The sequence below is a fragment of the Falco punctatus genome (assembly GCF_963210335.1).
Source record: "Falco punctatus genome assembly, chromosome: 5".
Lineage (NCBI taxonomy): Eukaryota > Metazoa > Chordata > Aves > Falconiformes > Falconidae > Falco > Falco punctatus.
Genome location: NC_137584.1, coordinates 68,240,473 through 68,263,858, shown reverse-complemented (window position 1 = coordinate 68,263,858; position 23,386 = coordinate 68,240,473). Strand labels below are relative to the sequence as shown.

Genomic DNA, 23,386 nt, shown 5'->3' with positions numbered 1-23,386 from the left:
CCCTCCCCCGCAGGGCCCTAGTGCCGGCAGCGCCCCCTCCCCCGCAGGGTCCCCCGGGCGGGCAGCCGCGCGGCCGTTCGGACACGGCTCTGTCCGAGGCCGGGTGTCTGCTCTCGGCACGTTTCTTTATTCCCCCCCCGGCCCGGCGACGGGTGCAGGCGGAGTGAAGCCGCCTCAGGGCGAGGGGCCGGCGCCGCTGCCCGCCGCGCCCCCTCTCCTCGCCCCGCGGTCGCCCGTCAGGCGCAGAGACACGAGTGCTGGCCCCGCGCGGTGCGGCGGTACCGGGCGGCGGCGGATGCCCGGCGCCATGGTGCCCCCTAGCGGGGCCGCCCGCACGGGCTCCGCGCCGCAGGCCTGGCCGCGCCCGCCGGCGGCCCTGTGAGGGGAGCCGGGCAGGGACGCCGGGAGGAGGTTCCCGTCCCAAGTACGGGGCGTTTTTTGGCACCGGTGCGACAAAGCAGCATCTTCCGAGTGGCTTCAAAAGCAAACCCGAACAGTCCCTCGGCCCGCGGCAGGGGGATGTCGGTGCGGAAGCACTCACTGTTTCACCCCCAGACCCCGTGCACACAGACGCTGAGCTTTACCTGATGTAGCAAATCTTAGCATCTGACTGTTTTATAACCGTTTGTGTTTTATAACTCGCAGTCTCTCTTTGTTTTTAGATGCTACAACTGTGGCGGCCTTGACCACCACGCTAAAGAATGTAGTCTACCTCCGCAGCCAAAGAAGTGCCATTACTGTCAGAGCATCATGCACATGGTGGCTAACTGCCCCCATAAAACTGTCTCACAGCAGCCCACTAGTTCTCAGGGAAGACACGAAGCTGAACCGCAGCCTTCCACTTCTGCCTTCCAGAGAGAAGGGGGAGGAATGCATGGCTACCCATCTCCATCGTACTCTCAGGAGGGCCGGTCAGAGATCTCGGACCGCTCAGGCAGGTCGCCGCAGGAAGCTTCATCGAGTAAGTTGTCTGCGTCACCCGAAGAACCAAGCAGAAAGGGGCCTTCTGTTCAGAAAAGGAAAAAAACTTAAAGCATTTGTCATAACTTTCCATTTTCTTTATCCTCTTGGGATGTCTACCTCATGCAAGTACAGGGGAAATAATTTCATTATCAGTAGCTGACCTGGAATTTTAACTACTGTTGAGGAACTGTGAATTTTTTTCTTTAATAGACAAATCACTCCAAGCAAAATACATTTGAGCAGGGTGCATTACGTTTTAACTTCTGTATGTGTGTGTATGAGTGTGCACGTGCGTGTGTGTATGTGTACATATCTATAAATATATCTTTTTTCCATCAGACCACTCTCCAGCTCCCACAAGACATTACTGTGAAGCAATAGGCACAGTATCCACAAACATTCCTGACTCGTTCCTAGAACCTGTTTCTAAACGTGTTCAAAAAACAAACAAGAAAATCCAAGAAATCTCACTCAGAAACAAACCAGACCTGATAAACCACACACAGAACTGAGATCAAGACTGTTACTTCTCTTGCGAACCAAAGGATACTGTCATATTTTAAAGCTGCCATATGGTACTAAATTTACTAAGACATCCCCAATACCTTCAATTTGAGTTTCTTTCATTCTCATCTCCACAAAGCATCAAAACCCTTCCCCTCCCCGTGCCCGTGCAGGGCAGTGTCATGACTCAACATGGCTCTCATTGCCACCATCCTTTGCTGGTGAGGAGTGTTAAAGCTCCAGAAAAGACAATGAATGTGTAGTTTCTGTGCTGGTTTCTCAAAACATTTTGTTAAATTAATATGGTTGTAACTGTAATTTAGATGACTGTTGTGTAGGGGAGAATGTATAAGTTGTTACCAAACAGACCTTTTTGAGTGTATCAGGATACCATCCTGTTTAACCCTTTGTATTCTGGGAACATTTAGGGGACCATGGTGGCAGTAGTAGCAGCAGCAGCAGCAACTTCTCTCAGTCCCAAGTAGTGCTGCTCAATTTGAAGGGACTTCCCCCTTGTTTTCAGTTGAAATACCACGGAGAGAACTCCCTAGGGATTTTTGCTGTTGTTGTCTGTTGTGGTTTTAAAGAAAATTAAATGCAAAGCTAATGAGATCCTGGGATAAATAATTTCTTAAGAATAAAGGTAGATGGGTACTTGGGGTGCTCAGCCAGCCTCCCTTGCTGATGATACAGCATGTGTACAGTCAAGAAGGACAGGTGTCTGCTGCAGGCAAACCCAAGTGAGGGTACCTGCAAATCTGCCAGAAGCCCTGGGCATCATCTGCTCCTTGTGAACTGGAGACTGTTGCTGACCAGCCTTGGTCCAGAATGCGCTGGGACCACACACTTCTGCATTAAAGAGCAGAAAGATTGGTGGCCTCAGAGTGAGACTCCCTGGGCTGCAGCCCTTGCTCGGGGTTAATGGAGTTGGAGCCTATCAAAACTTCAAGTCGCTTTCCATTTGTAACTTCTGAATCACCAAGTCATACGTAAGATAACGTACTTTGACAAATCCCATTGTGGATGTAAGTTAATTAGAGAAACCTGTATAATCCTTAACATTGGCAATAAACACAGGCTATTAAAGCCTGAAAGTGTCGGGTAGGTTTAAGCTCGGATAATCAAACTAAAGAAACAGCCTGCATGAAAGGCTACAGCGAGCCAAAGTCCTACCCGTGGTAACTCTTTTGCAGCTGGTAGTTACAACAGGTATGCAGCTGGCTCATTACGTGGCCTTCCCCTTCCCACTTGTCCTGCCAGATGAGACTTTTACTGTTGCTGCTGCTGCTTCAGTAAACAGTTACTAATCAAACGCCTCTGTGAAGGGCACAATTTCAAGAAAATTATTTTGTGTGAATTCCTTGCCAGTGTTTGCGAGATTCTCGATGGTTTATACTGAAGTTCTCAGTATGCTAATGCAAAGCTTACCTTTGACGATATTGAATGTGATATATCTATAGAGAAGAACTTCCTTGCCTTACGTAAGGATAATAAACTTATTTAAATTATGTAGACAAATCAAAGTGGCATTGCTTAACCTTCTAGCCGGTGTAAAAACCAGGTTAAACAGCAAAGATGCAAAACTTAGGTCACTTTGAAAATTTAAACCAAAGTTCCTTATAGAAATAGGCCGTTGTGGATTTGAAAACTGGTCATTCCCTGTTTATATGTAAGAAGTTCAGAGCTGAGATCAGGAAATATTTTCAACATGCAGATTTTTATTGGTGCTGTTTGAAATCACTGTGCGCACCAAAATCAGACTGAACTGCTAAGAGCACATACCAAACCCTATCTTATTGTTGAAAGCTTAAGGTTTTATTTTTATATATTAGAATGTTATCACTATTACATAACATACTCAGGACAAAGAACTTTGCTCAGGGAATATACCATGTAATGTTGTTTTTTCTTTACAGAATAGTCTACAGACCTGCTTACTCAGAACAAACCAAATAGTCTTAGACCTTTTTATCTCTATATAAGTATTATGTACTGATATTAGTAACTACCTCTGAGTTGACATAGACCTAAATTTCTGATAATCAGATCTCAGCATTTTGTATTATAAGTTCCTGTGAAATGATAAAGTGGTATTCTATACTGGTTGCTTATGTGAGCATTTGTGTCTTTACATTCACAGGGTCTGAGTTTTCAGAGATGCTGGGCAACCACAGCTCCCACTGCCTTGCAGTCGGAGTTACTGGTGCTTAGCTTTTCTAGGAGGGGAGGGATGGGGGACGGGGGGTGGAGGGGAAGAATAAAAACACAAAAGCATCAAGCCCACTTTGTTTACATAGGTGACAATAAAATTATTATTCTGTTTACAGCAAAAGGCTACCTCATATTTACTGCATAAACACACCTTTGTGCTGCTCTAGCCTTAAAGGTGGCTGTTGATCTATGGTACATACTTTTTATCTGTACTAGATATGTAACTGATAGTTCACCACTGCATACATTATGGCAAATACTTGTTTAAGATGAAGCATCCATTTGAAATTAGAAGACTTTTCCAAACATTTCTTTGAAAGTTTTTCTGTCTGAAGGATTATGGGCACTGTTCACAAAAATAAATACATCTCCAGAAGAGACAAAAACGTACATGCCAAAGCTAAATAAGTAGCAGTGCAAGCTGCGGCAGGTAACTACTTTGCACTGGGCTGCAGTAGAAATAAATTAGTTCTACTCCTTCAACAGGCTGCTCCAGATAAGCAAAAGAACCCTTTAAAGGAGGAGGCACAGACTGAGTTTGGGTCTCTTCCTTCATGCCTAAGGGCAAAATTAATATTCTGCAGCATTGGCTCAGCCTAGATTTCCCCTATTTACTAGCCTGTCCTTGCCAGAATGCTTCACAATAAAACTTGTTTGAGTACAAGTAGTTCAGTTATCTGCTGAGAGAGATGTATTTTTCTCCTAACAATAGCAGAGGTAATGTCGAACCTAGAGCAAGAATCTCTCTCTCCCATTCCCCCACCCCCAGATACTCAATTTCATTTAATCATAAGGAATATGGTGAGGTATTTTTCACTCTCCCCCAAGGAGAGGTCATGATATTTATGTACATGCTACAAAAAATAGGCTATGAGGAAGACTTGTCTTCCTCCTCTTTGGAGGAAGAGCCAAATAACTTTTTGCTGCAGTTGATGGTAAATTTGGTGTTGTAATACCGTTTGCAATATTTTGCTTGTAGCCACCTTTCAGGGAGTGCTAAACACCACATTCGGATCCTGCCTTTCCCCTTTGCAGGCCACCTTCTTCAGCCCAGTTTTACTTTACGCCAGTGCTATCCTGGAGTTCCTGCTTCATCATACTTAGTTGTGTGAATAGAGCCCCATAAAAAGTGTTTATAGATCTTGTAACATTCTTTGTAAGAAGAATTATAAAAGAACATGGGAAATCTCATCGAGTCTTAAATTTAATTTAATTAATTTATCTGTAAGAAATGTTTATCATAAAAAAATATATATGTATTCCCCTGTGCTAGATATAAAAATAATTGGGAAGATATGTACATGTGCAGATGCACTGATTTTAATTTTCTAGAAGTCTTAATGAGATTTGAGTATTGTTTTAGAAACAAGCAGAGCCTTGTTAAATGCATCAATCTTACTTTGCTTAGTATATCAACAGCCTCTTCTTTAAGATCCGTTGGTTGTGTTACCCCTGTTACAACTGTTGACTGATAACAAGAGGTTGATCTATGAACACGTTTCTTTCTTTATACGAACCGGAGCTGTATACTAGCAGCTTTGGCAGTGTTTTTGTGAGAATGTTGAAAACTACCAAGGTATTTGCTACCATTGTCATTGAATCAAGTGTAAGAGCAACCATCTTTACAAAGGATAATGGTTTTGACTACCTCTTGGATTACTACTAAGTTAAGCAACAACTGGCTGACCAGACTGGCTTAAACTAGTATGCGTTGCTTGTGGTAATAATAACAATAACCATACTAGAGACCAAAGTGAACACTGATTTCTATATGTCTTTAATACTGTGTCTTATCTAGTGTTTTTAAATTATCTTCTGTAGTCTAGATTACCTCATTGTCCATTTTGACTTGTATGTTGTTTACAAGGTGAAATAAAAGAAAAATCACTTGAATTTTATGTTTTAAGAAAAAGACAGTGAACTGAAGTTTTGAAGGTCATTTCATCTGTTTACTGTCTTGAGGGACTAAAGCACTGATTGCCTTTCTACATATCATGTATTTTATATTCTCATTTCATGCCTAATGTCTTTTTTTCCTGTCAGTCATGGATATTGTGAGGTTTAAAAGAATTACTTGATTAAAAATAAAACATATAACGTTGGCATTTACAGCGAGCCTTTGAGATTTTCTTTATTGCATGATAAAAAAGCACTATGCAGTCACTGGGCAGACTTCTCTGTATGTATGAATATATGTACCTATATTCACTTAGGTTTAGGATATTTTATTCAGAAAAGATAATTTTAGGTATATAAACTGTTGTTGGGGGGAGGGAGAAATAAATTATTAATGCATACGTGGATCATAGTAGCAACGATGCAGAAATTGCAACCCAGGCCCTACTCAGCTATCGAAATTAAACTACAAGATTATAGCTTTTGGTACTTGCTCTCTCTGAGAATACACTGGTTATTAAAGTTACCGAGCATTCGGGTTATTCTCTGGGATAAAAAGCTTTCAGTATTGAAGTCTCATCCCATCTTTATTACTTCTTCCATAATCCGTAATCTTGTATGTATCAATTATGGGCTTATTTAAAATCATTTGAAGAGTTGGGGCTTTTTTAGAAATGAAAGTGCTGTCAGCTACCATTACCTGGAAATTCCATCCCTAAATTACATTAAGTGTATTAGTGAATTGGGTAGCATTAGCTCATCATTCTGCATTAAAATATTTGAGGGCTGTATATGCTAGCTCCAGTGCCTCTGTTTCAATACAGGGCTCTACATATAGGTGATTAATAGCAATATTTGACATATCTGCTGAATACAAGGCAGAAAAGGTTTTTTTCTATTTGTACAAACAGCTGTGTGAAGGATTACCATCTACTTACTCCATCATCTGCTCCTCTATCATCTACTCTTCTAGTCACAGAAAACTTAATTTACTTCCCCCTGCCCCAATTCATGGCCTTAAAAAAAAAAAAAAGTGAGCTGTGAACATGTGTCCCAGACACATCCCATCACATCCAGTCCTGTCCCCACCCCACTCCCAACGCACAGCCAAATGGTTTCATCACTTTCCTGGAGAGGGGAGGAGGTGACCAAATCCCCTTGGCTAAGATCTCCCACATGTCCCACTTGGGTTAGCGGCAAGGAGCAAGGCTTTCTTTTAAAACCTCTTACGAGTATATTCTTTGAAGAACACAGTTCGTACCAGGTTGTTACACGTGTTCCTGGTCTGCTTGACCCTGGTGTTTTGGAGAATGGCAGGGGACACCTTGGGCATGCCACCATCTGCATTCTGCACCACCCCACAAGATGACACAGGCAGGCACAAGCCACCTCAGGGAGCTGTGAGCAGCTCTGGGCATGCATAGACCTAAGAACCACTTGAAACAAGTAAAATGGAGAAACCTCCCCTCCAGCAGTGCTTAATAGTGGTTGAAAGTGCCTGGAAGAGCAGCAACACCTAATTCTTCCCAACTAGTCTGAGACATACATGCCTCCCTTCCATCGCTTCTGGAAGTCAGTGGTCCTTACCCTTTCAGCAGCTCCCCCAGGCAGTTATGAATTACCTCCGTGTTAAAGGCAGGAAGCTGCGCACTGGGTGGGCCGATCACAAGGAGCAGGAGCAGCTAAATCCACTGCAGCAAGCCGAGTCCCCCCTTCCTAACCTCGCAGGCGTGAGGTAACTGCCATGTGACGTTCATGCCAAGGAGAAGAAATTACTGGGTTGAAGCTTCCGAATTAGTCAACAGAGTAACATCAGAATCACAGCAGCACTTTGAAATTATAATAAAAGCAGCATGTTCATTTGCTCCCCTGTTCTGTAGTGCTTGGGACGCATTCTTCCAAGCTATTTACAGCCTTTCTGTAACCCTAATTGCCAAAACAAATTTAGCCTTTTTTGAAAGAATCGTATTTTTCCTGTAGTCTGTTGGGACCAGGAGCTGTTTACACAAGCCTGTAATTGCAAAATTATTCTTAATTCATAAAAGGCTCCATACCTGTCTCCTTCCCTCCACACCAGTCATCTTTTCCCTGTGAATAAAAATATCCCAGATGCAAATGATTTCACGAACTTGAAAGTTCATACTTAATCTCCTTTCCTGTGCTAACTGCACAGGAAGAAACTGTGGTGGAGAGGACGGAGTTCGTTCTGTGGATGTCCTCTTCCTGTTTATTAGTATCATTTAGGTGATGGCCTGATTAATTAATTTAAAGACCTTTTTCAGCAAAGCACTCTGCTGTGCCCAGCGGCATCTGGTGCCCGCAATGCTGTTGACCTCCAGGACAACCAGTCCTCTCAAGAGCGGGTGATTCTGCACCCATCTATTTTTTTTGCAAGTGCTGTCCACTGCATGATTGCAAAGGAGTTACCATCGGGCCCCAGGCACGTTTTTCAGGCTGCTGATGCTCAGTTAACATGCAGCTGGTCGATCTTTGCTTCCTGGCCATTCAATATTTGGCCCTGGGCGCTACTTGCAGTACAGCACAGCCTAGATATTCAGGGTTGGATCAGCCAAACAGTTCCTAAACCACTGCAGATGAACTGCCATCATTACTCCCACGTTACCAGCCAGGAGGTGGACTAGGCAGAGAGAGTAATGAGTACTGAGCTTAGGTATCCATCTAGCTTTAGATGCTCACAACCAAATAATTTTACAAATAATCCAAAATTCAAGGCCAGAAAGTATCAGTCGTTTATCTAGTTTGACCTGCTGCATGACACAGGCTATTACACTGAGGGCAGTTACTGTTGTATTGAATTTTAGCACTCGGCTTTAACTGGAGCCTGGTTTGCTTGGCTACTTTAAAGCATATTTTCCACTTGGGCTTCAGATCAGGCCTGAATGCTCTTGAGAAAAAAGAGATGCTCCGCTCTGTGACAGCTTGCTTTAATCACCTGCTGCTAACAAGTAGTGCCTCATTTCCACTTCCTCTGGCCCCGGCTTCCAGCTCTTTGTCCACTAGAGTAAAAAGTCCCTTTGTGCACCAGTAAGAAAATGCAAAAGCCTTTTTTGTTGTTGCTATTAATTATAGACAAGTTGCCTCCTCCTTTATCATCCTTTTGAGAAACCTGCTACTCTCCTCCTCCAGAGTCCTTCAACTTTGATGCTGGAATAGTGTATCCAGCTCTGGCTCTTAAACCAGCCTCTTGCCTTTAGTCAGGCAGACTATGGCTCAAGGGCTGCATTACCCAATACAGACACTAGCCAAACAACACAGTCCTACTAGTCATGGTGATATGGCATTTACAGGGCCACTGGTGGAAGTTGAACACTGGGCCTGGACCAGAAGTACGTGTTCATTTCCAGCAGTGGAGATGATAATTAACTGGCAGAACACCACACACCCACACCCACACTAAGGCATGGGGCAGATCCAGTTGGACTGCAGTTTCTTTCCTTTGACTTCCTCAAGAGTAAACATCTAGAGATGGTTTGTAGCTGAAAAAGAATTGATGGATCCATCTTGGCCATTGCTGAGTCAATCTGTAACTGACAGTACTACACACAAGTCAAGTTTCTCAGTCATTCTGGGTTATTAACACAGATTTACATGGCAGGTGGTTGCACTGCCACACTCTGGTCTTCAATATTCTAGAAAACTAGTTCTTTTGTCTTCTTTCCCTTTTAGAAATGTGCTGAATTATCATGCCCCCAGTTCTTTAAAGCAATTAGCTAACCCCCCCACACACACCAAAACCAAACCAAACCAAATCAAATAAAACACCAAACTCAAGTCGGAGCATCCAAAATATTTGAGGCAATCAGACTAACTAGATGTTTTGGGAAATACTGGCTGAAAGTTACTGGAGTAACTTTAAGTTAAATTTGTAAGTAATTTGGAAGCTGCCTATGAAAGAAAGCAGAAATGCTCTTTCTCCCCCAAGGCGGCACAAGGGCGGGGGCTCCAAGCACAGCAAGCTCCTTTCCATCCAGCCTGTTTCTTTCATCTCTCTTTGACCTACACTGACAGCTGTGACAAAAAGTCACAGTCAAGCCTGCTGAACCGTAACTTCTGTGGAGTTTCAAGCCTGAAAGTTTCTGAAAAGCAGTTGTCTCGCACAAAGCTGCGCAGAGAGGAGACCCTCTGCTTGGCAGCTGCAGCATGGGAGGGGAAAGGGGGCAGGCGCCAGTACCACCCCAGTGTTCCCTGAGCCCTAGGATGTGTTTCTGTGTTAGCAAAAGCCAAGGGGAATTAAAGCAAAAGAACTGCAGGAAAAGACATATGGTTCCAGCACCAGGTGATTTAAAAAAAAAAAAAAAAAAAAGAAAAAGAAAAAAGAAGCTAAAGTTTTCTAGCCCTTTCCAGACCAAGAAACTGGGAAAAAACAGGATTAGTGGCGGCTCCTGGAGTTTAAAGACAGCCTATGAGGGGGTTTCAAGGAGCAGCAATAGGCTCAGCTCCCTTTCCACCCATTGCAGTAATGCTCCATTTCCAGAGAGGGGTTTGGGGCTGCTTTTCCCAATGACTCGGGAAGAAGTGATGGCCCTGAACCGACCCCTATACTAAAAACTAGAGCCTTGTTCCCCTGAAGTCATTTTAGTTGGGCTCTTAGTCATTCTCAGCCAACACCAGACAGGGCCATTAGCCATATCAGCGTATTTGGAAGTGACGATATACACACTCATATGCTACAGAGAGCATGTGTTAGGAGGAGTATTTAGACCATCGCCCTGCAGCATTTCACCTGGTCTCCTGAAATCCCTGGACAGGACAGTTAGACTATGGGAACTTTGCTGTGGGCAGACAGAGCTTCCCAAGTGACACAAGTGTTTTGGCTAATACACGTGGGAAGGGGAAGGCTGCTATTCTCCTTTCCACCAGCTTAGCTGTTGCCTTTTTTTTTTTTTTGCTAGCAGTTCTCAGCATTGCATTGTTGGATGAAACAGAAAAGAAATCCTGAAGTGAGTAACAAATTTGAAGAAGAATTTGTCACACAATTAAGAAAATTGCATACAGATGTTAAACTACATCAGAAGTTTTACATCATTACCAGTTGAATCTCACTGTTATTATTGAACAAGTCACCTCACTGTTCTCAGTGCTGACAAGACACAGGCACTTAGGGCTAAAAATGTTTTTCCTCACTGGGGCCAGGTCTGTGATTCAGGCCAACCCCATGCCAGGCAACAGCATACATGAAGCAGAACACATCCTGCTGTTTCTTTTAGCAGCCCAGCTCAGCTCAGCTTGAAGAGGACCACTCCTGTCAGCAGACATTTAGGTACCACACATTTGCCCACATGCAATTTCTTCCTCCACTCCCCTATATTCTGTTTAACTGTTCCCTTGGGTGCTCGAGTGCTTTTCGCATCACGGCTGCCATGCAGCACGTGCTGTAGCTGTTCCATTGAACTCTTCCCTTGGCTAGGTTTCATTTTGCACCTTTCACGTTGCACTTGTACCGTGAGCACATGCATTGCTGGGTGTGTCCCCTCTGTGCTGTGTTTGCAGACCATTAACTAGGGTGGCTCCCAACCCAGGGAACAACATTGCCAAGACTTTCCCCTGAAAAGCTGTGCAATTACTACCTACAAGGAGAGAAAAGTACCTGTAACTGAACTCAGACCAGACTAACCCACCTTGGCACAAAGAACAGACTGTGTTTTCTTCTCTGTGAAGCTCTGCTATGGTCATGAGAACATTAAACCCATGAAAGCCTCCCTCCCCTCCCAGTGGAGCCATCAGCATCTCTGACTTCATCCAGGCTGTGGTAAGAGCACCAAAGACACAAGTATCTGTAAGATGCAGCTTTGGTAAGAGCAGCTGTGTCAGATTCCTGTTTAGGGCTATAAGGCAGCTGACGAGCAGCTTAAAACCCACAAGCTTTTAGCATCAAAGCAGCAAGTGGGTTCTGTGCACCATCTGGTTTTGTTTCAAAAGTTTCTCCAGTGTGTGTGGCTTCCAAATGAGCGATCATGTGTGTGATAATGATTTATATAACTGATCCTTGCCTGTATTGGGTTTGCATGGCAACATTTTGGTAGCGGGGGAGCTACTGGGGTGGCTTCTGTGAGAAGCTGCTAGAAGCTTCCCCCATGTCTGACAGAGCCCATGCCAGTTGGCTCCAAGACGGACCTGCCACTGGCCAAGGCCGAGCCCAGCAGTGACAGTGGTAGCGCCTCTGGGACGGTGTATTTAAGATGGGGGAAAAAAAAACCTGTGCAAGAGCAACTGCAGCCAGAGAGAGGAGTGCGACTATGTGAGAGAAATAACCCTGCAGGTACCAAGATCAGTGAAGAAGGAGGGAGAGGAGGAGCTCCAGGCACTGGAGTAGGGATTCCCCTGCAGCCCCTGGAGGGTAACGCTGGAGCAGATCTGCACCTGCAGCCTGTGGAGGACCCCAGAGCAGGTGGATGCCCCAAGGAGGCTGTGACCCTGCAGGAAGCCTGTGCTGGAGCAGGCCCCTGGCAGGAGCTGTGGGGAGAGAGGAGCCCAGGCTGGAGCAGGTTTGCTGGCAGGAGCTGTGACTCCGCAAGGGACCCACGCTGGAGCAGTGTGTGCCTGAAGGACTGTGCCCTGTGGAAGGGACCCACGCTGGAGCGGTTCATGAAGAACTGCAGCCCATGGAAAGGACTCATGTTGGAGAAGCTCATGGAGAACTGTCTCCTGTGGGAGGGACCCCACACTAGGCAGGGACAGACTGTGAGGAGGAAGGAGCAGCAGAAACATGTGATGAACTAACCACAGCCCCCCTTCCCCTGCACCACTTGTGGGGAGGAGGTAGAGAAATCAGGAATTACGTTAAGCCCAGGAGGAAGGGAGGGGTGGGGGGGAAGCTCCTTTTTTAAGATTTGGGTTTATTTCTCATTATCCTACTCTGATTTGATTGCTAATAAACTTATTTTTCCAAGTCAAGTCTGTGTTGCCCATGAGAGTCATCAGTGAGTGATCTCTCCCCGTCCTTATCTTGACCCATGAGCCTTTTGTTTTATTTTCTCTCCCTTGACCAGCTGAGAAGGGGAGTGATAGAGCAGCTTTGGTGGGCATGTGGCATCCAGCCAGGATCAACCCACCACACTGCCCACAGTCAAGAGAGGCCAAGAATATTTCACCTTGAGCCAGTACTACAGCCACCTCTCCAGAACACCCCTCCTCTGGATGCTGCGCTCTGCATCAGAGCTCACCACTATTCCAGCTGGATAAAGGCCACACATTGCAAACAGGAAGGTAAAAACCCATTCCTAGAAACCTCCACTGATCCACAGACCCTCCTACAGATCCCAAAAAGCAGCAAGGAAGGAGCTGAAATTCCAGCTCCCACCTGCAGCTGGTAGACCAGACAGCAGCATCTCTACAGGTAATGACATAAAACTTTCCATATTTTGTCCACTCATCATTTCCTGCTGTTCAGCTTGACAAAGTAGCAAAGCTGGGCCTAGGGTTCTTCCCAATTTGGCTGCAAGATAAACATTTTCTGAGCACTTTGGCAAGAGCTAAAGTTTTGGGGCTGGAAATAACATTAGGGTGATCTCTCTCTGAGGCTTAGACACGTATTTTTCTCTACAAACACAGAAGTTCCTCAAATCAGCCGCATGACAGTGCTTTCCACAGAGCAGGGATTAGAACTGATTTCCAGGTGAAATTTTCCAGAGGAAAAAGCCTACCTGCCTCTTTCTACATGGATACACAGGTACAAGGAGCTACAGCTAGACAGAGACACACATCAGGAACAGGGAAGGTAATGGAAAAAAATACACTGATCAACACAGATCTCGAGTCCCTAAGTAACACCAAGTATTTATTAGCTTGCAGCTAAGAGCCACAGGCAGTTACCAGAGAAACCTTGTCACCCCTGTGAGTCACACTCACTCAAAATAAAATCATCCATTTGCTGGAATATTACCACCACAAAGCGTAAGACGGAAAGCAAAGCGACAGGATACAAGAAGAAAGGGCTGCTGGGAGAATAAAGAAGGTCAAGAGTCTCTTTCAATTAGTTTCCCTCAGCTGCAGAGAGACGCTGGCAGGTCCCGAGGGCCACAGGGCTCCTGGCGTCACCCAGAGCCCACACCAGAGCTTCCCAGGCCCGTGCCGGCACTGCCAGGACCCAGCCACGCTCGTCACCCAGCGCCTCTCAAGTGTCCCTCTAACCTCTTCCAGGGGCTTCTGAGCCTGGTTTTGTCCCGACTCAGTCAAAGGGGGAAGGATTTGGGTCACTGTGAGCTTTTGTCAGAAAGGTTCCCTAAATTAGCTTCTCTGTTTGAGACAAAAGGAAGAAAGAGGTCCATCTTTATTTTCCCCATTCACCCATCTTAATTACTCCATCTCATCCCTGTCTGCTATTCACTGGCTCCCAGCAAGGCCCCAGCAGCCAGGTCACAGGTCAGCATGGAGGACAAGCCTCTGCTTCCCTGAAAAGGATTGAAATGTCTTAAGTGCAGCTTCCAGAAAGTGCCTATCCCTTCTGAGAAAGCAGGCTTGGTAAACTGCACCAGCAGTGACACGGCAAGGAGAGCAGGGGCTTGGAAATCACTGCTCCTGCGCTTCACTCTCTGGACATTGCTTGGTTTGTTCAGAGCCTCGGGAAGACAGTGAACGTACCAATGTACCCCACAGGGCACTGCCTTATTCCTCCAGGTAATTAGCAAGGTACTTGCCTTGCAGGTTTTCAGATCTACTCATCTGCCTCCTCTGTGTGTTTAACTACTTTTAATTCAATGCATAATTTTGCTGCTGTTGTTATTAATGGTCACGGGGCAATTTTACTTTTCCTCTAAGGTCTGGGAAAAGATCCTACCTATACATTTCATATTAGAGCTAGTGTTTGACATGTGTGTACCCATGTCTAACAGTTCCTTTAACATCTCACTATACATGGTGGTTTTCTTAAAGTCTTTTACACAGAAAGGATTTCCTGAAACAAGTAACTTTAACAATTATAAAAATACTTGGTCTTGAATTTATATGTAGTAGTAACTGCACCAGAAGCCAAATCCCTAGATTACGCCCAGCCAGCCAACAAGAACATGTTTTATTATTCCTGCATTGAGTCACCGCCGCCAGGTTTGGATACCCACTGTGAAGAACCATGAAAACCAGACTAGCCACAGAAAGTATAACAAAATTTTGCCAGTAGCCAACAAGTTTGGACACGCTCACAACCACACTACCAAATGATCTACAGATAACAGTAGTGACACAGGAATCAAAAGCTTGAGAGCTGTTAACCGAGCTGTTCAGGTGACATGAGAAACTATGGGAAATGCGAGGTTCTCCCGGTGCCTGGGATGGGGGCTGTGGCAGAGAGAAGTGCCAGCATCAGGGCTGCTCATCACCACCTCCAGGTAACAAGTTGGTGGGCCGGTGTCACCTGGAGTGCTTCTGCAAACCAAGAGCAGAACAGACTTATCAAACTGTTAAGCCACCTTTGCTCTTTGAATACCCATCTTGTCCCTTCCTCAAGGCAATGGCTGTCCCCCGGGACACCACAATGCGGGCAGGACATGCTCTGCTTTCCCTCTGCCAGCAGTGAGGGCACTCAAGTGGCAGCCGTAAGCCTAGGCTTCACAGAGCTAGTCCAACTGCTGGTAGCAACTAATTTTCCCTTGGTGTCCTTGCTTCTACTGCCACCACCCTTGCTATTTCCAAGCACCAGTTTTCACACCTGCTGATTTTAGTTTTGGAAACCCAGGACCTGTCTGCAGAGGTGCAGAGTGTTCAGGGTAGTACTGAAAGCTGCTGAGCATCCCTGGGACCACTGCCTGCAGGACAGGCACCACACAGCTTTGCTGTGCTCACATGTGTTGTTTCACAGGTAATGGAATCAGAAGGTCCCACTTGAAGTTATCTCACACAGATCATCAGAAAAACTGCCTCACATACACACAGATAGATACAGGGGGTGCGAGGAGTGGGAGGTGTGTGTCTCTGCTTAACCAAAAGAAGATAGCAGTGTGGGTTTCCGAGTATAATGTATTGCCCTTTAGCTGTAAGGCTTGAGCCAGAATTCGCTGAAACAAAGAAAACTCCAGGTGATGTTACTGGACATCACGGGCAAGGCCACATGACTAAAGCACTACTTTGAACCATACATGACTGAAGCACCAGAAATACCCGGGTGTATTCATGTCCTGGTTTTTTTCCCATTGAAAAAAAATAGAAAATTAAATAGGCAAAGAAAGCAGTGACATGATTCTTGCTCAGACAGGAACAGGCTGAAGTCCTAACATGAGGCCATCTGCTTGAGGGAGATATTTTTTATTCATAGTTTAAGCTCAAAGCAAGAGGAAAATGTCACACTATCCAGCCCCTGGCACACACTTACCTCACTCAGGATTTTGTGAGGCTCTGTTGAATTTATTCTATATAAAAGCTGTTTGCTGCCCTGTGCAAAGGTGCTTATTCCAGAGGTGTGCCTCTGGATACTCATCTGATCCACCCTGCAGGATGCCAGCTGTCCCTGCTGACACTGCGGTACTCTGGTGCCAGAGCAAGTGCCCGGCCACTGCTCTCAGCCCTGCGCTTGCTGGGGCACTGCAGGGTTGTAGCTCATGGCCCTGCAGGACAAGGTCTTATTTTTTTCTCCCGCAGTTTACCTACATGCCAACTATTATTTTTCTCCTCTTTCTGCAGTGCTCTCAGCCCTATCTTTGCTGGAAATCAGCAATAGATGAAAGAGGAAAATTGCTGGTTTTCCCTCGTGTTTTTATATAATTACTGATATTGCAAGACTATCATAGATAGCTCCTTTCTTGAACCATGCCTAGATAATCTTCTCCACTTCAGCTGAAGCTCAGGATGGGGTTTGCATTCAGCAGTGAAAATGCCCTGATAGGACTGAGTCTCACCTGCAGTAGTTACACTGGTGACCTTCCTCCTCTGAAAGGGAATCTAAAGCCCCAGCCACGGGTCCAGCTCTGTTTGGCACTCTCGGCAGTAATGGGGGGGATGGAAAGTGTCCTCAGATGGCATGATGCTAAAAGGGATGACTGCAGGCACTTTAGACAATAGGGTTAGTGGAAGAACACACACATTTAGCAGGGATGATTTCAATAGTGCCAAGCTGTGTGCAGTACCTTTCCAGAGGACACAGCGTATCTGCAGATTATTTGGTAGCCCCAGAAGAAAAAAAAAAAAAAAAAAAAAAAAAAAAGGAAAACTGCAATGGGCCAGCTACCAAACGTGTATCAACAACATATAACTGTTACTGAAAGTAGTCTGTTTTTTTGAGAAGTTACACATTGAAATACCACATAAGCAAATATCCGAGGGAATTCACTCTGTTCTGGCATGTGTCAAGGACCCAGCTGGAGCAACTTTTCTAGCTGAAGGTACAAGCAATAAATGCAAAAAAAGCCAGCTATGAGGGTAGGCTGAAAGAAGCAGATGTTATCTCTTTTTTTAGCAGTTTCCTTTTACAGGAAAGGCTGGCTCAAAGGGACGAACACACAGTTGTTCTCCAAGTCCACAGGAGAGGGGGAAAAAAACCCCACTGAGCGCAGTTTCCTTTTGCAGTAGTTTCAAACAGGTGAGCAGCAGGCGAGCACTGAATACCCACCTATCTGACTTCACGAGGCGGAGATTTCCCAGGTTGGGCCAGACAAGCCCAGAAAAAGCAGGTTCATCTTTCCTCTCCCTGCCCCATTCTGAAGGGATAGGGGCTGTTGGGGAAGAGGCAGAGTAACTAGCTGGGATCCTGAATACCTTAGGACTGCCACAGAATTAGCTGCCAAAAATAATCTGCTGCTCCCCTGCTGTGCTGCACAACGTACCAAAATCGTAACAAGGCAGGCTTTGATGAGAAACATCCCATTTACCTGGCCATGATGGCAACACTCACTCTGTAAGAGCCATACTGCAAATGCCAAAAATTCCTTTAATAACAGCTCAGTAGATGTTATCTTTTTCTCTTCACAGTACAAGCCAGAGCTGGGCTTGGATAGTAATGCATTAAAGTTAACATACATAGTATTCAGTCAGCAGAGCTGGTAAGGAAAACAAAGAGTGTAAGAAAGCACATAAGAGTTTGATTTTCTAAGCTGAACTTTAGTTTAGTGCTGGAAAGGACCAGATGACATTGGAAGTTCTCCAGAAACATTTCCCTCTGGAAAAGAAAAAAAAATATCTTTTCCCCACTCCAGAAGCCACTAAAATATTTCCCATACTGTTTGCATATATCATCTCCTCTATTCAGATTACCTCTGTTGGGAATTTCCATTACTTCCAGCAGTCAGCACTTTTTAGTACTTCTAAATGCATTGTATAGCATGATAAATATGATGCTGGACAAGAGCAGAACTCGGATCAACTGCTTCAAGACACAAACAGCTTAGCAATCATTCTTTCCATGACATGATTAAGTTACTCTGCACAATTGATTTTTCCCTTGTCTTTCTTCAGTAGAACCTACTGCATCTAACTGAGAGAGGTGGAGAAAGCATCTCTAAGAGAAAGACAGGGATTGGGACGAGAGATGTAAGATTGAAGTTGCACTGTTGCCTGCGGTACACTGTTATAGCTATGTGCTGCTTTAATAAGAACAGCTACCTGATGAAGTTGTGCAGAGGCAGCTTACAAATCTACCGATTATCAAAACAAATCTATTCATTTTAGTAGTTTCCCCAAAAAGTTTATGATCATAACTGTACTTATTCCCCCCAGACTAGAGAGATGTTGCCTCCATCACTTACTTTGGACACCATAAGACATACTCTAAGCTCATCTCTGGCTCATCACCAAGCCTGAAGGTTGCGTACGCCTCCACATTCTTTGCCAAATCAGTATCTTTCCAATTAACTGAGTTGTTTTGGCCTCCCCACTATCAACGGTATTTGCCTAAAAACACGGGAGGTTTCTCCCCAGTAGAGGCTGCTGTTTGCATTCTTGTCTTCCAACACAGCAATTTTTACTTTTCTCCTCTGCTGAGCAAAACAGCACGTACCTTGTTTGTTACAGCATCTGACAGTCAATCAGAGCTTAGCTGCGGTCACGCCGTCAGGCTGCACTGGACGAAACACTTGTGCTGGCTGAGTACAGTCCAGAAGCAGTTTAGGAACAGGCTTGGCCATAACACTGCCCTCCCAGCTCCACCTGCCCTGACCCTGACAAGACACCTGCAGCAGAGGAGAGTTACCAGTTCAGTCCTCTTTACTGCTTCTATTGGTAAGGTAACATTCAGAAAGCAATCAGTCTTCCGAGATGCTTATGATGAGTGGAGATAAGATTTAAAATTTAGCAGTCTCCATCTGACAAGACAGCCAATGTAAAAATAAACTGGTTTGAGCTGAACGTAATATAAGCAACTTGTAGACAAACTGTAATTAGCTCCAAACCAGTGATTTAAATGAATTAACAGAAAAATTCCATGGATTCCATGGTAATATCCCATGGATACATACCACCTAGCTATTCATGTGCCATTTAGGACAGAAACTAAACATGCTGAACCCAAACTGCCATCTGTTTTGTGAAGAAAAGCAGGGTTCTCAGCCCACTAAAACATAACGTAAAAATAAACCCCACTCATCTTGTTACAGATTTAAAAGGTTATTTAGGGGTCTTCATTTGTCTGTTGCCTTTTCACCTGCAAAGGCTCAGACACCTTATCCCCCACCCCCCATTTCTAGGACAAGGTAGCAGAGGGAACAGACATTCACTGCAGAGTTTAGAGAAGAGTCCCGAGTTCTTCAGGAGTCATGCACTAAAAATGCTTTTTCCTGGTCTTTGACTTCTCCTGCCCTACTCAAAAAAGGGGTTCATAGCACTAGGTTTATGCAATTAAAGGATGTCTGACATACCAAGAGAGGCTTTTTGGGGGGACCCCTCCAACTTTTTAACAAACTCCACTTTTTTCTGTTTAAGTAATGATAATTTGCCTTTGACATTTAAGTAAGGATATGTTTTTAAACTTTCACATTCTGTAATGCATTTTACTACACACCCTGTGCATGTAAAAAACATTTTCTCTTCAATACACTCTAAGTCAAAAGAAGCAGTAATCTGTTAGGGCAGTTGATCCTCCAAAGATAACGATAACTTCTTTCAATGCAGGATTTTTTTGCTGTTGCTAATTATACAGTTTAGTGGTGAGTATATAAAAGTCTACAAAGGAGCATCATAAAGTTTCCTTCAGTAACTGTCCCTACTGCCAGATTTGGTTCAAAGAAGGAAAGAGGGAAGGGAGCAGGAAAGAGGCAGGTAGCCAGACAAGCCCCACAATGCTTGTGTGAGCCTCTATAGGGCTTGCAGAAGAGCAACTCAGATTTCACATCCTCACCACAAAGCATCTTTTGATTTTAGACAAAACCGTATCATTGCAATTCCTCCTTACACTTGCAAAGATGAAATACCAGCTGGAACACAGGACTATATCTGGCCTGATTTCTCAGGAGAACAGACCCCTGCAGAGGTATAAGCTGCAGGGACTACGCAGGCTGTTTGCCCTGTGCTCAGGATCACTTACCGCTCCCCAGCCCGCAGGTGACAGCCACCACAGACACACAATGCCACCGCAGCAGTCCGAGCACACCCCACAAGTGCATCTTCAGGGGGTCATCCCAAGCACAGAGAGGGATCTAGCTCAGCTCTGAGAAGACAGAGATCACCTCTACCACACCCATGTGCTGATTTGCTCCTGCTGGGTCAGCTTCTCCCCACACACCCAGTCAAATGAATCAGCCACCTCCACCTGGGTTTCCCCACTGCTTCTGGTCCCAGTGCAATCCCCGTGTTGAGATAAAAACCCAGTTTCCTCCAGCCCCACTCACAGATTGGTCCTGGCTGTGCTTTGGCATAGGCTAATGGTTGTGTGTGCTCCAGGGGAGGGAAATTGTGGTGCAGTTGTGATGGGAAAATGGCAACAAAACAATAATGCTGTGAGTTGAACATTTAACTTATGTTTAGAAAGATGTTTTTAAAGTCTTACCTCTGAGCAGTATGAAGGGTTTCTGTCTCGCTGCTCTAGAAGCAACTGCATGCCTCATGCCTTTATGATCATCCCCAAGCCCTTAAAGACCAGCACAGTACCACCTTCGTATCCAGTTTAGCCAGGAGCAGGTGTACTACATGCCCCTTCTAAGCCAGCAGTCCAGCCCAAGAGCAGCATCACCTGCCAGCTCTCCTGAGTAACCCTGCGTGGAGAAGCAGCCTAAGGGACCAGGCTGTGGGCTTGACTAGAAAGTTAAATCTGTAACCTTTTGAAAGGGATTCCCTCCTCCCTTAGCCCCTCTTTGTAGTCCTGTGACAGCTTCTGAAAAATTGTGAGGAGGAAATGGTGGAGAGATAAACACAGGTTGGTGTTTTATTTTCGAAGTCAGCTTTCAGCAAGCAGTAGTCTTCATAAAGTGTTCCTTGAATGCCAAAGTAAGTATCTGCAGACATGAGTGACCAAGCCCTGGAAATTCTTAGCCAAGAGAAGTTTCTATAGCAAAAACCTTTCATAAAAGTATTACTTATGAAACCAGGCTGGAAAAGGAGTACAGAAAAGGTCTGGCTAAATAGTGAAAATAGGTGAAAATCAGGAAAGGAATGAGATTATAGGGAAAAAAATGAAAAAAGCACTGAAAAGACCCTGACTCCATCTTCAATATTACCTCCAATCAGGTATTTATACATATTGATAAGATCCTCCCGAGTCTTTTCTTCTCCAGGCTGAACAGTTCCAGCTCTCAGCCTCTCCTTGTAAGAGATGCTCCAGTCCATCATCTTTGTGGCACTTCCTTGACTTGGTCTGATATGTCCATGTCTCTGTTGTACTGGGGAACCTAGCACTCCAGATGTGTCTCACTGGTGCTAAGCAGAAGGGAAGGATTACCCCCACCTTGACCTGCTGGCAATGGTCATTTTAAAGCAGCCCAGCATACTGTTGCCCATCTTTGCTGCAAGGACATATTGCTGGCTGATGTTCAGCTTGGTGTCCATCAGAACCACTAGGTTCTTTGCTGCAAAGCTGCTTTCCAGCTTGTTGGCTCACAACATGTGCTGGTGCATGGGGTTGTTCCTCCTCAGGTGCAGGCCCTTTGCACTTACTTCCCTTTGTGGAACTTAGGAGATCCCTGTCCCCCCATTTCTCTAGCCTGTGCAGGTCTTTCTGAACAGTAGTACAACCATCTGGTTTATCAGCTACTCCTCATAATTTTGTATTGTCTGAAGGGTTGCTGAGGGTGCACACTGTTCCATCATCCAGGTCATTAATGAAGATGTTAAACAGGAGGACTCCACTAGTGACTGGCCACCATCACAGCCCTTCTGAGCCTGATAGTTCGGATGGTTTTCAGTCCACCACTGTCCACTTATGCAGCCCATATTTCATCTGTTTGTGATGATGTTACGGCAGATAGGGTACAGTCTTGCTAACATCAAGATAAACAGCATCCACTGCTCTCCCCTGATCCACCAAGCCAGTCTGCTGTAGGCCATGAGGTTGGTCATGAAGATTTCCTTTTCATAAACTCACATTGATCACTCCCAATCACATTCTTGCCCTTAATGTTTGGAAATTGTTTCCAGGATCATTCACTCCATCCCTTTCCCAGGATTTAAGATTAGGCTGATGAGCCTGGAGTTCCCCCAGTCCTCCTTCTTGTGCTTCTTGTAGATGGGACTGGCATTTGCTTTCTCCCTGCCCTCAAGAACCTGTTGCCAGCAGGTCGACAGAGGTGAGCTTTCCCCTTCATTCAGCACCAGTGAGGCCACCCCTGGAGTGCTGTGCCCAGGTCTGGGCTCCTCCGTACGAGAGACACAGGACCCACCTGCCTTGGCAGACTTCCACAAGTCTGAGCCCCCAGCAAGCAGATCAGGTTGACACCTGAGGGTCTCCTCGAAAGAGAAACCCATGTTCTTAAACTTTAGTGACTTGCTTGTGTAGCAAGCCCAAGTTAGTAAAGTGGGAAGAAAAGAAAAAAAGAAAAAAAAAAGGAAGATTGGTTTGTGTTTAGCAACACTTTGATTTGGGTTGATTCTCACCCTTTTGCCATTTACATGAACCTCTACGGCTTCTGAACCTTCCCAGTCTGAGCAAGTGCAGACAGCTGCCTAGGATTTATTTTACTTCTATCTAGACAAACATGTCATTTCAAGTCACCCCCATGTGAATGGAATAAGAACAGAAATGTGTTTTCATTGTTACAGCATTTTATATACTACGACTTTCGCTTCGCCCCTTCACCATGAGCCATTTTGCCTGCTGCTGTGTGTTTTACATCATTTGGAAAGAAGCCCAAGTGCATTGAACAATAAAAAAAGCACAGTGTAAAATTTCAGAGGGTGGTATAATCAGGGAAATTATTTTTTAAAAATTGAAGGAGAACATGATTTCTTCAGTATTTAAAGGCTTAGAAAATTCCTATTTCTTTACGGTATTTTAGCAGACAATGTCTGCACTACTATTAAATCCCTTAGTTTTCTGGAACAGAATCGAGCACTGAGCAGAAGTGACCACAACAGTATTGACGGAATAGCATACAAGTGGACGCGTGTCAAGAGGCATTGCTTTTGATCTGTTCTTTGCTACAAAGGATAACGGGGAATTGTTATCCCAAAAGCACTTTGCGCAGGAAGTCAGGATGTGGCTGTAACCGATATTAATCTCCCAGGAGAAAGTTAAGGAGGAATTCAAGTACAGTAAATTGGAGTGGCTGGACAGCATTCGTGTGAAGTATCCGATAGCTACAGTAGGTGCCTCGAGATTGTAACACAACTTGCATCCATCCCTGTGCAAAGCCCTAATTTCTACTCAAGCTCTGGTTTAGGCATCTTGAAGAGGTTTCTAGAAAAGAAAGTTCTCACACTTCTAGAGGTATTTAGCAAACACACA

At 44.9% G+C, this 23,386-nt stretch overlaps 1 protein-coding gene across 6 annotated transcripts in view; it reads left to right on the top strand.

Annotated features, from left to right (window-relative positions):
• LIN28B (lin-28 homolog B) overlaps positions 1-16,902 on the top strand; it is a 116,190-nt gene extending 99,288 nt beyond the window's left edge. For all 6 annotated transcript variants that reach the window (XM_080389849.1, XM_080389848.1, XM_080389851.1 and 3 more), the window contains one exon: positions 663-16,902. In XM_080389849.1, coding sequence (XP_080245975.1) covers positions 663-1,032 — 370 coding nt within the window. In that variant the 3' untranslated portion in view covers positions 1,033-16,902. The remainder of the gene's footprint in view (positions 1-662) is intronic.
• Positions 16,903-23,386: the final 6,484 nt, after the last annotated feature.